We start from the raw sequence: 16,201 nt of genomic DNA on the forward strand, positions 1-16,201 counted from the left end.
CTGAATCGGATTCATCATACACAAGGGACACTACCCCCTACCAAAGGATTATGCTCCAACCGTGGTGCATGCTGACCAGTAGCTCAGCACCGGCTTGCCAGCTACTGCAACAGAGAGGACATAAGGGACCCTGACCTCTGTGGTAAGTTCTCCCAACTTCACTTGTGGACTGAGGAATCACCACAAATGCACCTCTGTCGACCTCACCACAACCAGTTCATCCTTTGAGCCTCTTTCTGCCTGCATCTCTCAGCATCAGGACCACTCCACTGATGTATATGGCAGCCATCCTGTAAAGTTTGGGTCTTGCCTTGAAATGCTCTTTTGGCCAGGAAACTATCCAAAGTATCCTTTCTGGCCCCAATAGACCTCTGTCCTGCCAAACGTGGTCACCCAAGTCGAGCCAGAGTTGACAAACTAATATTTACAAACTTTTCAAAAGTTTCCAAACCTTTTGTTGCTAGTGCTTGTTTGTGGTTGATATAAAAGTTATTTATTACTTCTAAATTCTTTATCTCTGGAACCCTCCTGTGGATTGTGATGCTTACGGTCTCTAAAAGTCATAAAAATCGAATCTATTTTTATGAACTGGTGTCTTTTTTCGTTCCTGTCCTGTGTCTTTCTTATTCTGTTGCTTGGAGCTGTTAAATGCTTTACACATGATTCCTTTGCTAAGGCTTGCTGCTCGCAGCCACAACAACCCAGGGTTGAGCTTAAGGTTAAGTAAACAGACCTGACTGGACCCAAAATGGTATTTGTGGGTATACTGCATGATAAGGCCTCCCAGACATATCATACAGTACACCCAAATCCTTACACACTTTAGATTTAAATGATATTAATCCAAAATGAAAGCTGCATTTTCAACACAGATATATGAAACTCCAGCTTGATATTCTCACAAATGTGCCATATTAATGCCACTTCAAATCGCATTTCACTCAAAGCCTGTGTTTTAAAGAAATTTATTTTACTTTCCCTTACAGTGGCTTAGAAAATGGTGACATTCTGGTTGGGCTCCTCTATATGGATAAGAGTTTGTGAGGAATTCCGGAACCCAAATCAACAAGGGAACTTTGAGACAAAGCAACAAATGCTAGTGGTTTAATTCTTCGAGACGTTTGCCCAGACCTACTTAGGACTTCAGTTTGCCAAGGTGACAACTTAAAAAAGGTCTGTGTTCAAGTGACATAGGCATAACTGTCATACTTCAACAGACACTATGTCCTTGCACGTGTGAAAATAAAATGATAACCCGAGTATTGCTGAAGGAACTTAAAAACACCAAGGACTGCTGCAGCCAAGTTGAGCTTATAATGTGATTTGCATGTTTCATACGTATTTATCATAGTTTACACTGTTAGAAGAGTAACTGATTATGAAGTAGTTCAATACTAGGGTGAGTTAGTAATACGTAGCTATACTTAAGAAACTAACTACCATCCTGGATCTTCGGTAGTATTCATGAGATCAGCGGTTACATTGTAATGCTTCCCTGATCTACGTGGACAAGCATGAATCACATTAGGATCCGGAGGCCTCCAGACGGCCCACACTCCCCCCGCCAGGAAAGCACGGGACGACATGGTTTGCTCGTTGGAAGGAGTATCTTTTATTTTCAAAAAGTCATCATATAAATTACCTCATAACTTTGACAAGCAAAACATCAAATAGCAAGTATAAGAAGGTTAGTCAATAAAGAAAACATTTTTATTTACATGTTACTGAGAAATTACTTGTGACCATAACCAGTGTGACAGGATCCGTTCCTGTCCTGAACCACCATATTGGACCACACAGGTGACCCGTGTCTCACCTGTATCCGTAGGAGGGACGGTTACCCTGACTACCCGGTACCTTGTCCTCCAGTTTAGGGTTCCGCCCCCCCTCCAAACACCAATCAGCCCTGGGGTGTAATGGGGGGAGCCAAGAGCGGGAGCCCCATGTTCTCCCCCAGCGATCTGAGGTCTCTTACCCCCTGATCTGGTGTGTACATCCGCTGGTTGGCTCAGAACTTCAGGATCCTATCCCAGATGTCCTCCTGGGGGCCCCACCTTGGGGACCCCCTCCTATTGTTTCTAGTCAAATTTTTTATCTCAATTTCCCAACTCCCTTCCAAACCACTAACATAAAGGAGAGGGTGGGTGGGTCCAAAAGCGGGCCGCACGCCAGGTCCCGCCGCCGCACACAAGTAAAGAAGGAATAACCTTCTTTGGGGGGCCTTTAAATAGCCCCCCACCAGTGTGCGGCGGCCGGAACCGGCGGGCGGCCAACGTCGGCCCCACGACATGCCCCCTGGGGTATGACTTCCGCCCCCAACGCCTCGCGAGGCGTCAGGGCGGAAATCCGGCCGAACGCAGCACCCCCTGGCAGGGGGAAAAGGGGGAAGGGAGTGACCCAGGGCCTCGGAGGCCCCGTCCCCTAACGGGCCGCGCCCCCCCACTATGGGGGGGGCGCTCTACCCTAATCATGGAAAAAATGTAACTATGTCCAGCAACAGCGGAAGTGCCTTGTTATGGTAAGTATCTCCTTGCTTCACAATTAACAACAAAATATCATAACTTTAACATACGTACCATCTGTTTGAGATTTACTAAGGAATATTGTGCTCGCTCGAGGATGATCAGAAGGGTTGAACTCCATGTTCATATCTGAAAAAGGAGACGAAAAGATGATGTAAATATGCCGTAAAATAGGAAATAAGTTATGAAGATACACTGTTGTAGGATAGTACAGGGAGGAGCTAAGAAATCCACACCAAATTGCCTTAACAATTTCCATTAATATGCTTTGCTCATAAATCTCACAGCCCATTTTCAAATGAGAGAAGAAAGCTTTTCTAATGCCATTCTTGTCAATTCAAGAAACAATGTAAATGTTGTATTTTTTTGAATCGCCACTTGAATTGCTTTTTGCCATGAAATGCACTACGAATGACTCCACATTTTCCAGATAATTGTTAGTACAATTGGTCAGTGGTTAATGCAGTAGTAATGTATAAATATAAAGATCTTTTTGAAATTGAGTCAGTATTATGCACCATTTCAACATGCCACCATCATCCCGAAACTGGTTTTTCTCTTGGTTTAATTTTTTTCACTAGGGATGAGCCCTCAGCCTTCACTTTTGTTAACACAATACCCCAATTTAAAAGCATAATATACTCAGCCTTGTGGTTCAAAATATCTACAGAATCCCTTGATGGCAATATGTTGCCAATGAGTAGTATTGCTACTGATGCACTTTCCAATCCAAAAAAAATGACTTTTTTTTTTGTCTATCAGTATTGCCCTTTTGGATGGAGCTGCACGATTTTGTCAAACCACTAGCTGAGTCAGCTAAAAAGTAGAAGGCTGGTTTTGTGTAAAGTCGCACAGGGTAAAAAGTTAAGCAGGGTGAAAAAGAAGTGATTTTACATGTCAGCTCACAAAGAAAATTGTGTTCATGCCTACAGCATGAATGGCATAAAATAAGAACTTTACTCGACATTGCTTTTGTTAGTTTGGTGTAAATCCCTTCAGTAGTTTTTGAAACATTCGCATCTAAAAAAAAATCTAAAGAGATATCACTTTCTGTATCTCTGTTGGAATTTGCAAACTACTCAGACATTTTTAAAAATGTGGTTGGTTGAGGGAGGCTTTTCTACCTTTATCCCTTTAGAAATGATTGCCTGTCGTCACAGAAAATTCTGTTCCGGCCCCATTACACAAACCAGTGCCCTGAGTACTGTGTTGGGAAACATGAGAAGGAAAAGAACATAAGGGGTCAGAGCGAACAGACCATGATCCCAGGCCATTTGGGAGTGGTGGGGACCTTAATGGATGCCTAGTAAATAAAACGAAAAATGGAAATAAATATTTTATATTGCGGAATTTGCAGATCCTAGACACTTCCACTGGTTCCACAAACCCTCCTGAGACTCCGGATTTGTGAAACCAGCATAGGATTTGCAAAACCAGCAAAACAAAAACCTTAGTTCTTAAACAACAACACAAGGAAGTTTTCTGCACACAATAGAGTGGAAGTAGGGTTTGGTTGTAGTCCAGACCCTGAAACCAACCTTCACAGCACTGGGCCAGAGGCCATGTGCACAAGGGGTGGCCACCAGTAGATGGTAGGCCAGCCATCAACCCTAGTGCACATGACTGACGCTCATGCGCAACAAGGTTGCCCCTCACCCCCCCCCCCAACGACAATTGCATGCAGAGGCTAGCAAAAAAACCATACATTACAAATGTTGGTTGCTTGTGAAAAGCTAGGTGCAGGGGCTGGCGTTGTCAATGCCCCTTGGTCGACTCCACTGTAGATGGGAGAAAGCTGTGAAGAGCAGGGACTGACCGCCTGCAGATGGTTGGATGTGTGGCCTGGCCGGACACAAGCCCCCTGGGGCCAACCCCGCTACACACAGAAGAAGGCATGAAGGTCAGGCAATACAGACAACCCTGCAGCACACAGCCATGGATAGTTGGGTTGGCCACAGATGGAGTGTTGGCAGCAGGTACTTTTTGGACAGAGGCAAACAACTGTGGCCAGCCACCACTGCAAATGGCCAAAGGCTGTGTGCGGGGGGTGTTGGCCACAAGTGGAGAGCCGGGCACAGGAGACGGCCGGAGGACAGGCTATACAGCTAAACCCTGCTGCTTATGACAGAAAGCTGTGCACAGTAGATGTTGGTCACACATGGAGGGTTGGGCACAGTGCATTAAATGTGAAAGTTCTGGTTTGCATGGCTGTTGTGCAAATTATGGACTGTGCTTAAACACAACTTACAAATTTCAGTGGTTTTAATGTATAACTATAACTTCATTTTAGCTGTTTTTAGGTGATTTTTTAAAAACATGCATTGAATTGTTATAACCAACACTAACAATAACTTCTTTTTAACCACTGTTTTTGAATATATATATATATATATATATATATATATACATATATATATATATACTAATAGGTATGGTTAGGACCATGCTTCCATAGAAAAAGTGCTTTTTGACTTGCCGTTATCTTTGGCAGCGTTTGATAAATCTCCAAGAAATGTTCCCCAAAAAAGTGCCCCGGTGATTCTTGTTGCGCACAGGAAGTTTCGTGATGATCTGTCAAGGGGGGGGTGGGGGGGGGGGGGGGGGGCGAGAAAAAGGGGGCTAAAAAAACATTGCGTTTTTCATGTTAATTCCCATACGACCTATCAACACGTCTACAGTTCGAACTTCTGGACGGAATTACACCAAATTTAGCAGAAAGCCAGCTGTCGGTAAGCAGATTATGCTTTTTGTTATTTGGTGTAAATCTGTTCAGTAGTTGAGAAGATATTTAAGGGCAAATAAATTTGTATGTCTCTGGACACGAATAATTTGTGAAATTTGCAGATTTTCACAAATATGTGTGCGAAAAGAAGCGCTGCAATTTGCTGACCGCAACATGACTAGAAAGTTGCGACGTCTGTTTTATTTCACCGACATGGTTCCTGGGGGAGAAAATTCAACTTGAAAGTGGCATAAGGGGTCAGGGTGAAGATACCCTGACCCCAGGGTGTGATATAAGTGTGTTTTAGGGGCAAATTATAAGTTTAATATAATTTTGCATCATGGCTCATGATATTTGAAAAAATGTGCACATTTGTTGTGAATTTCCACAAATTATTCACAAAATATTTGCAATTATGGAAACATTTGAAGAAAAACCACAGACTCTTTCATACACTAATTCATTGACTCATACATGCACTCAGAGGCTCAGGCATCCACTCACATGCACTCAGATGCTCATGCACCTACTCAGACTCACACACCCACTTTCAGACCCACTCACGCACCCACTCACACATCCACTGACAGGGCCAGGCTCTGTGGCCAACCTGCGATGCGTACGGCCAAAGGCCATGGGTGGGGCAGGGTTAGGTGATTGTAAAAGCTTGGCTGCAAGGCCTGGCTGCAAGTCCAGGCCTTGCAACCAACCCCCGCTGCGCACATCAAAGGCTGTGCGCGGCGGGGGTTGGATTAACATACAGTAATTAAAATTACTTTGCGTTAAAAAATCATAGAAATTCACTGAAAAATCCAAAGTTTACCGAGACATTATAGTTATGTTCTTAATTTACTTGTACAAAATCATAGAAATTCAGCAGTTATTGTTAGAGTTCTTTCAAGTAACTATAGCTCGCTCCATCGCCATGCACAGCTAATTTCTCCACATAGTATGTCATTGATGATACCTTAGTTGAGATGGAGCACCTCTAAAACTCTCGCCAAATTCACACAAATTATCTCTCTCGGAACATAAAATGAGTGTCCTGACAGAGGCACCCGTTACTCCTTCTAGCCAGCTTTTGGTAAGACTACTCTTCATTGCTGGTGGCCGAATGGTTATCCCAGGTATTAAGGAAGCTTGGAGAAACAAATGCTCACAGTGTGTAGTCATGGTCCTGCCACCATACTTTAATCCCCAAGAAATTCACAAAACCGCACGCAATTCTCTGGTAAAGTAAACAGCCTACTCTCCTCATCAACTCTCTAAAAACAAATTAATAAGAATATCATCCACTTATAATGTCATTCCACCAATGAAACTACAGTATCTCAATGCAAAGGCGCTCACAGATTTTCAATTAGAATAATTAACACTCAAAGAAGAAAGCTGTCAATGGGCCAAGGACACATCGAGTGAACAGGTCTTATTTATGGCTCTTTAATGATCGTGTTCCCTAGATTTTATTTAAGGAAAGCTATTTCCTGACCTACTGAAATATATCTTCTTCTGCATGAGAAACCCAAGTGTTCTTGAGCCAAAATTAACAGACTCCACACCAACATTTTTGATGCCTTCTCAAACCGCTCCTTTTGATCCTTTATCTGCTAACAGAGTGAGTGCTCAGGTATGGAACCTGTTCACAGATTGAACACAAAACCAATCATTCGATTTTGCAGCATGTTTGGTAATTTAAACAAACCCTTGACTTCCCCATGTCTCGCTCACTCATTCTCATCTGTTTTTGAGTTCTTCTGTTCAACTAAAAGCATTAGAGACTAACAGAAAATCGAGATGAGTGCCACAAAATAAGTCTACTTCTCGAGATACAAAATTTGACATTCAGAAGCAACTGAATGGCTCCCAAAGCACAGTCAGTAGTACTTCAAATGTAAAAAAGTGAGTTGCTTATTTACCATAGGAACTAACGATCATTTGTTACCACAGGCAATAATACTGACAGGTAATTGAAAAGGTGAGGGTGAACTCTAAAAGAAGAGATTTTGCAGTACGAATTCAAGCCCTGCAAGAGAGTACGATGAGCCCAATTAAGAGTATTTTACCTCCTCATGCAAGAGCCTAGCTTTAAACAAATTTAAGAACAGAGGGCCTGATTTATGTTTCGGTAGATGTGCTACTCCGTCACAACAGATATCCCGTCCGCTGAAATATAAACTCCATTACATCATATGGGTGTTATAATTCGGGGGCCGGGATATCTGTCACTGTTGTGATGGAGTAACTCATCCGCCGAAATATAAATAAGGCTCAAAATCTTCACCGATTAGTAAGAACGAAATAAAACAAAGTGATCTCCGTAGGTGGCGTTCCAGCATCTTTTTCAGCGGTAAACAGTTGATAAATAAAATAGCTAATACAACGTGGAATACTAAGTTTCTGAATGATGTTTGTAACAATTACATATACCCTTAAAGGATTGGAAAAAAAACTTCACGATGCTTGTTATACTTTTTGTATGTATTTACCATGAACTGAATTGTCGTCTTCCATGGAAATGGAACTAACTGTATCAGCTCATTTATAATGGCATAAATACCGTTCTGGTGGTAGCAAATTACAATCTTGCCAAAATGTGTCCCTTCGTAAAAAATGCCCTATTTAAGAAGATGAAAACAAATATTTTCAAGTAAGTAACGTTCATCAAAATGCAGTAATATTCACCAGCTACGAGAAATAAAGTAGATTATTAAATGTACACAATAAGAAAACATAGGTGAAAACAACAGGTTGCCACCATTAGTGGAATCCATGCATCAATGAAATACCACTCATCAGAGATTTAATCCGTTTTCTAACACCTGCATATATTGTCAGTTCTTGCAGCCTCCAGCCCTATTGTTTAATCAAAAGGGGAGGTTAATTGTTTTCACCTGGACTCGGACACTTTTGTCAAGTCAGAACCAGCACATTTGTTCTTTCAACACACAGAAGTTCAACAGTTTCTGTCTTCACCTATGCCCCCAGTTCAACCAGCGCCTACATAGAGAGGGAGTGAGAGCTGAAGGCGAACTTAAATAGGTGGATGACGTGGACAAGGATGAGGGGTAAAAGCGGTGATGGAGCAGTAGGGTTTAGAGAGGAAAAAGACAGGGAAACCAAGTGAGAAATTGAATTGACCACAAGGAGAAACAAGAGCACAGACGGGCCACTGGGGATGCTCATTAAGAGACCCACGAAAAATTTGGAGCACATATGCTATAACAGTAAATGCTGCCCCTCAGCAGTATCTCCGTGCTGTACGTTTTGAGCAGCTAAATGGAATAACATGAGGTAACAATGTTACTCCAGGTACTTGTGCAATCATATGCAAAGTGTTACCACAAAATCTTATGGTGGTAGTGACTGGGAATGCAATTAATATGCTGTAACGTGGCATAAATCTGCCACCGATACAGTAGCTACGCACCTCATAAGTAGGGTGACTAGATTTTGAGGAGCAAAAACCGGGACAGGTCAGACATAAAAGAGAGACTAACGACTTTACATTCACTTTTATATCTGGCCTGTCCCCTTTTTTTGCGTAGCTTTGTGAATGTGTGTCTATACATGTGTGTTTATATATATATATATATATATATATATACACACACACACACACTTACAAGATTACACATATAAAATTAGCTATGGCTTGACCTCCCACCCTGCACCCCCAACCCGCTCCCACCCACCTCTCTCTGCTCCCCACTCCATCTCTCTGCTGGGAGCAGACAGGGGACTGTGTTGCCTGACAGTAACAGATAAATTAATATTTGCATACTTTGTTAATGCTAAAGAAGAGCATAGCTTTAATTTATGCTTCCCTAGATAATCTGATCTTTGTCCCAAAAACTGGGACATTTATGTAATGATCTGACCTTTGTCCCAAAAACCGGGACATTTGTTTAAAATTAAGAGAAGCGTCGGACATCGGGAGAGTCCTCTGAAAACCGGGACTGTCTGGGGAAATACGGGACTTCTGGTCACCCTACTCATAACACTTTTTGCAATAACAGGTCATGTGTGCGTTATTCTGGATATCAAATAATTCACCCATTTATGTATAATTCTAAATAAGCAGCTCAGCGTGCTGCACCACAGCCCACGCAGGTGGAGGCAGCTGCACTGAAGGTTGCAAAAGGCTAATCTATGTTTGACACGGGTGGAGCAGTGGCAATGTATCGGGGTAAGCAGGGCCGGACAGGCCTTTTATTCCACCGGGCATTTCCCCAGGGGGTTGGCGACATTAGCTGCTGCTTTTGAGGGCAGGGGGCTGCTGCCTCTGCCACGTTCCACAGCTCCCCAAGGTTAATTTATGCAGACACAGGGACTCAGCAAGCGCTGCTTTTGGTTTCCCTGGTTCGGCCCTGGCCCGGTTGAGGGAGATTGAATTGTTTACTTAATAAATTTCCTATATTCGCCAGTAAAAGTATACTAAAACATGCAGGCATACAGATCTAGCTTGTATCTAATTCTTACTGTTAGTCTTGCAACTTCAATCTACAGTAAAAGGCAAGCATCACTAGTGCCTAACATCGCTGGAACTCATTTTATTGACTTTAGAACAATGAGTGGAGGAGTGGCGTTCCCAAGCTTTACGTCTGTGACTTGCGGATTGCACACAATCTCAGCGCAGAAGGAAAATTGCCTGAGCAATCAGTGCACACAGGACTGCCTGCCTCATTGAGCAGTTTTCATAGTCTTGCTACTAGACAAGAATGCTCCAAGACCCAGTCATTTCTCCAGTCGCAAAAAACAACAGCTCAGAATACATAAAAGTGAGAAGAGCCAAATAATGTCTCATAACCGTTCCTGATGATTTTGCAGTGCAGGCAGAAGTTTCAGGGAACTATGTATTACCGATTCAGGCATATCATCTAGTCAAGCATGAAATCATTTTTTTTTTTCGGCGAGGGAGGAGGCTTTCCCCACTTTTAGATCAAATATGACCATCCACTATCTTGCAAAAGAAGGTCATATACACTGTGTTGAAGGCAGTAAAAATTCAGAATGCAATTTATAACTTGGTTACGTAAGGGGCTCTGGAAGGTACTGGAGTATCTCTGCTGCCCCTAAAGCTTGCCTGGGCAAAAGGGCTACAGATTGCCTTTAATGATGAGGAATGGCAAGCCATACTGAAATACCTCTCTACAACTACACGTGACACAAGGTTTAAATTTCTACATACCTGCATACTACACATGGTACCTCACACCACTGAAAAAACAAAACCGTTCCCCTTTGGCTTCCCTGGAATGTCCCCAGTGGCGTGCCACACCAGTTCACCTGACCCATATGCTTTGGGGCTCTACGAAGCTGCGGCCCATCTAGACTGGTGTACTATCCACAATTTCTGAACTTATTGAAAGGCCACTCCTCGACTTCCCTGAAGTCATTATTCTGGTACATATTCCTGGCGGAAGAAGGCTAAACTCACCACTAGAGTCCTGGATCTTGCCCTTCTGCTTGCGAGTATAGATATTACCAGACACTGGAAAGGTTCTGTACCTCTTCTGTTGTCCTGGTATACATTTCTGGCACACTGGGCACAGGTTGAAAGCACTTCTTGGCACAGGGAAGAAAAATGTGGCACCTGTCGTATCCCGATTACTGACCTTTGGAATGCCCTAGTACTGGGCACATAGCAAGCCGCTTTTCTAATAATGATCTCCCTCCTTCAATGGACACTCCATCACAGTTTTTACCCCGCCCCTTCTCAGGGAACGAGTGATTTGTTCAGTCCTCTACCGCTTTCATCCATAAACACATTTATCACCTTCTGTGCTGCTTCATAAGCGATTGCTCGTGTCCTTACCATGTTCCTATGCATTGAGCTATTCAACTTCTTTGTCTTTGTTGGACAAATCATTTAACATGCTTTAATGCTCCATTGTAGGCCTCTTTCCTCTACTTTCTTCTTTACTAAAGAGTTATTGTTTTGACTATATGCCTGTATAACGTCTTGGTCTTCGGTTCGACTAACTCGCTATAACGGTACATTTGTGCATCTGTGACCCATATAAGAAAATTAAAAATGCAAACTTTCAATGCAACTATACTCCTGAAGCGCAATCATTAAAATAATCAAAAATACAGTCTATATCGGAGAATTATACAACCTAGTAAAATGTGCACACCCCACCTCAAGAAAAGACGAAAAGGCCCTACACAAGCTCCAGAGACCACTCAACGGTAGCCTGCAATGGAAATAATAATTCAGGTGCTTGATTTCAGACACCATTAGTTCTCCAATTCACTCATCGTGAGACCTGTGCTCAACTTGTTTGGTTAACTCTGTCACTATCATTACTTGTACATGATTACATATCAGAAATGTATCTTGTTAATCCCTCTGCTTTGCTTAGCTTTAATTTACTGACATTCTAGTTTGGATTTCATACTCTTGACACAACTACTCTCAGTACACCTAAAATTGCATAGCTTGTAACTGGATAGCTGTCTGCTATTAGGTAACAACTATAAGACAAATATCCATGACTTTTTGTACCCTTTGAGTACTTCACGTGTTAGTGGTACCTTTCAAACTGATTCAGCTGGAATTCATCTTTTACTCCTGTTACTCCAAACTATTTTGCACAGCGATCTAAAATTGTCCCCTTCGGCGACTGTCGTAATCTTAATATTTGCAAACTCTTTATATAGCATTCTGTAACAATCTTACCGTACGCTTCATCTACTAATGTCATTACAACGCACGGTCCAGCACTCTGAAACACAAATGAGTCGCATCCTTTCTACAGATTTTTTTTTAAAAATAAACACAGTCCTCTTTGAAGGCGAGTACTCCTGTTAGGCAGAAGAAAACCTACAGCTAAAACTCAGGAGTTGCTAGTACCTCGAAAGTCTTAGGCCATTTTGAGAAATGCTAAACATGACCTTTCAGAAATATATTTTCAACAGAAACATTCCATAGAGTGTCCTACTACCAAAGTGGAGCCTACTGAACATAAGGTGAGCTTTAAAATAATTCTAACCACACCTCGACCACAATTTTTAGTAGACTATAATAAGACCTAGGCTTTTCTTAAATTCAACACAATTTTTAAGAAACTAGTGGCACCTGGGCACATGAAACGTATGGTTAGTAGAAAGGGCAACAAACTTAAGGTCAAAGCGATAGGATAAAAGAGGCTCTGGTGCACCTTTAAACCATGACATTTCTCAAGATCACCTTATGCATTAATGAATTCATCTTCAGCTGAACAAAGGAGGACAAATAAAAACCTGAGCTGAAGCAGCTTCACCTCCAGTCTGTCACAAGGGAACAACCATACTGCAGCATTTTGTGCGAGAAATTAGCAAAGCAGGGATCAGATGCACACATCTGAAAGGTATGAGGCTGTATAATACAGTTAAAGATTTGTTTTCATGTCTTTGAACCAAAGCTTCTGATCTATGCAGCAACATTCCAAAGCATTTAATGAACTTGAAAAAATGTTACCCCAGAGTAAAGCAAACTAGCAGCAATGAGGCTGTGGTAGTAATGAAATGATTAAATATGGCCTCATAATTCAAAGCCAAGATTCACTTGTTTTCGCAGTAAAAGGCACCTTGAAAAGTACAGATAAAAGTAAATAAATTACTGTTGGACTTGGCCCTTGTGGCAGGTTCATCCCCTGACTTTTTGCCTCCTTCCTCCTATTTTTTCTGACCTCTTGCTGTTGGCACTAGGACTCTGAGCACTTTATCACTGCTGATCAGTGCTAACGTGCAGGTGCTCTCCCTTCTAAAGTTGGTATGATTGGCTTACACATATTTGACATATTTAATTTACCTGTAAATCCCTTGTACAGAGGTATCTCCATACCCAGGGCCTGTAAATGAAATGCTACTAGAGAGCCTGCAGCGTTGCTTGCGCCACCCACTGAAGTAGCCTTTCAAACCGGTCTCAGGCCTGCTAGCGCATCCTGTGTGCGCAGTTTTCTTCCACAGGGACCTGGCATCTAAATATACTTGCGAGCCCAGATCTCCCCTTTCACTACATGTAAGTCACCCGTCAGGTAGGCCCCAGCTAGCCCTATGGGCAGAGTGCTATGTATATAGAAGGCAGGACATGTGCCAGGTAACGTGGCCTATCCTGGTAGTGACAAACAGCATATTTGGTTTCTCACTGCTGGGAGTGCTGCCTTCTCATAGGATTGTATTGGAAATGCTCTGCCTTATTTCTAGGGGGTATTGTCTGATTTACAAGGGGTAGCGTAGGCAAGTTTGGTATGGTTGTAATGGTAGTGAGGAATGCTGCTTTCTGGTGTAAGTGGATTTTTTTATTACTATGACAGAAATGCCACTTCTAGAAAGTGAGCATTTCTCTATGCTTATGACTCTGGTGTTTTGCAGCCTGACTTCAAGCCACGTCTGGGCAGAGTGACAGTTGGGCTTTGTGCATACTTTCCAGACAGCCTGTACACAGGGAGCTTAGAGGTGTTACAGAGGTGCATCTGCATACTGAATAGTCTTCCTGGGCTGGGAGAAGGGAGAGGAGGGGCACACATGCATTTGTAAAGGCTGAGCCCTGGCCTCACACAATAGGGTCATTTAACCCCAACTGACATTCAGAGCCTGTGCTAGAGGACAGAGGGGGCACTCCCAGAACCAGTTGTAAGTGGTTGGAACCTCTTCTCCCCTTCTTTGTAAACACACTGTAAAACTGACTATAAGTACAGGGGAGTTTTCCCTACAATTTGGAGACACCTTGGAACTTACTTGGAACTGGACACAGAATGCTGGAGGGACTTACCAAGAATTGCCATGGACTGCTGCTGCTGTGCTGACCTGTGACCTGCTGGATCACTAGGAGAGACTGCCATCTGCCTTCATCCCCCTTGCACTGGCCTGCTGCAGGGCCCTGCCACCTGTGCACCTTTTTCCTGGACCTTGTCCGCCAGGGGCAGGGTGCAGTGGCCCCTAACCCCTATAACCACTAAATGCACGGGGAGTGCTTTATTGCACCTTATAGAGCCTGAAAGGTGCTTCACAGAGTTTATGTGTTTAGCGCTGGAAGAAGGACTCTGCAATAATTACCCTAGCTCCTTGAGAGCACTTTCTTTTGGCTTGTTTGCGCTGGTAAGCGCTTTTCTGCCTCTGTGAATCACCACCGTGACCCAGGCTTGTGGAATGTCCCCTGCGCTTTGATAAGTGTGTTGCCGCCGTGAGTGATTCACCGCCGCGACCCGGCTTTGTTGTAACACGTGCGCCGGAGTCGCACTGTACCCGGCGCACCACTAAAAGTGAAGCAAGGAGCAAGCACGCTCCTATCGTGCCCGTGGGACGATGTACGTTCCGAGGAGTACCCCCGGGGCACAAGCAGGCACCTACTCTGGTGTCTGCCCTCTACTGCGACTGGGCGGGCTCTGGGCTGCAGGAGAAAGACAGGCAGGTAAGGAAACCTCATCGGAGGCTCCCCGCCCCACCGGAGCCCCTTTTGGTCTTGTGGATGGGCAGGAGGAGAAGGAAACCTCATCGGAGGCTCCCCCTGCCCCAACGAAGCACTAAGAATCCTTGTGGGAGACCGCAGGCGGGGTGGAATCCTCGCCGGAAGCCCCCTGCCTCGACGGTCCTCCATGGTGGCCCCCACTTGTTAATTTGGCCCACCCCCCAGTTGGAGGGCCAATGGAGGCCTGGGGTGGGGGGCCCCAGAGATCGCGGGCACTAGGAGTGGCCCATTATAAAACGAGAAGGGGTCCGTGTCTCCCTCCTCCTCCCCCAGTCATTGGAGTGGCCCCCAGAGTGAGCACATGGAGCGCCAGGGGCCCCATTTTGTTCTTCATGGCACTAGAAGTGCCTTTCATCATGAACAGGTACTTTTTAAAAGGACATTTATTATTCAAATGTTCCTAGTATGGACATGATTGGTTTAAATGGTAACCTGCCTAGTTTTATGGTGCGTTACATATATGTGCTGGTGTTCCTTTTATGGGCATAGCCTGCCTAGTTTTATGGTGCGTTACATATATGTGCTGGTGTTCCTTTTATGGGCATAGCATGCTAATATGTTTTCCTGACTTGCCATATGTTTTATAATGCTCTTGGTATAGGCATTCATGATACTTTAATGACAAGTGCATTTATCTTGTAATGTGATTCCTGACTACTGCTTATGTTGCAGAATAATAAGTAACCTCTGTGTTATATGTGACTACTTCTGGTTCTGCAGATAACTAATGTGTAACGTTCTGACGACTGCCTGGGTAGCAGGATGTTACTGACATGTTGTGTTTGGTCTAATAATGGCGTTGTGTACAATACAGTATATTTTCATATAACTTGGTGTTGTGTTTCCTTCGTGGGGGGGATAGTGCGTCACGTGTGTTGTGTGTTGTGCAAACGCTTCACACATTTCCTCTAGGATAGGCCTGACTCATGCCAAGCTACCAAGGGGGTGAGCAGGGGTTATCTTTGACGTGTAACTCCCCTGTCCTGACTGGAGTGGGTGGGTTCTGCCTGGCTTAGGTGCATACCCTAGCCAACCAGAAACTCCATTACTAACAATCACTGTTCTGTACAAAATAAATATACGGAAGGATGCAGTCTATCCACAAACTTTTGTTAAAGGCATGGAAAAAACGTAAAATGTAATGGCCTACAATGCAGAATTTAATGCATAATCAGCTACACTGACCTGAAGGAAATTTGGGCGGTGTCTGTGAAAGTTGCACAGTAACATATACAATAACATGAACATTGGCAGTTGAGAGGTCATCAAAAAATACTATGGGGGTCATTCTGACTTTGGCGGGCGGCGGAGGCCGCCCGCCAAAGTCCCGCCGGCAGAATACCGCTGCGCGGTCAAAAGACCGCCGCAGTAATTCTGAGTTTCCCGCTGGGCTGGCGGGGGACCGCCAGAAGGCCGACCGCCAGCCCAGCGGGAAACCCCCTTCCATGAGGATGCCGGCTCCGAATGGAGCCGGCGGAGTGGAAGGGGTGCGACGGGTGCAGT

General features: G+C 43.9%; 1 protein-coding gene across 1 annotated transcript in view; it reads right to left on the minus strand.

Annotated features, from left to right (window-relative positions):
• Positions 1–16,201, minus strand: part of CCNY (cyclin Y) — a 457,171-nt gene that overhangs the window by 171,126 nt on the left and 269,844 nt on the right. Inside the window, exon 2 of the mRNA XM_069211213.1 lies at positions 2,577–2,651. Coding sequence (XP_069067314.1) covers positions 2,577–2,651 — 75 coding nt within the window. The remainder of the gene's footprint in view (positions 1–2,576; positions 2,652–16,201) is intronic.

Source organism: Pleurodeles waltl, chromosome 10, assembly GCF_031143425.1.
Source record: "Pleurodeles waltl isolate 20211129_DDA chromosome 10, aPleWal1.hap1.20221129, whole genome shotgun sequence".
Lineage (NCBI taxonomy): Eukaryota > Metazoa > Chordata > Amphibia > Caudata > Salamandridae > Pleurodeles > Pleurodeles waltl.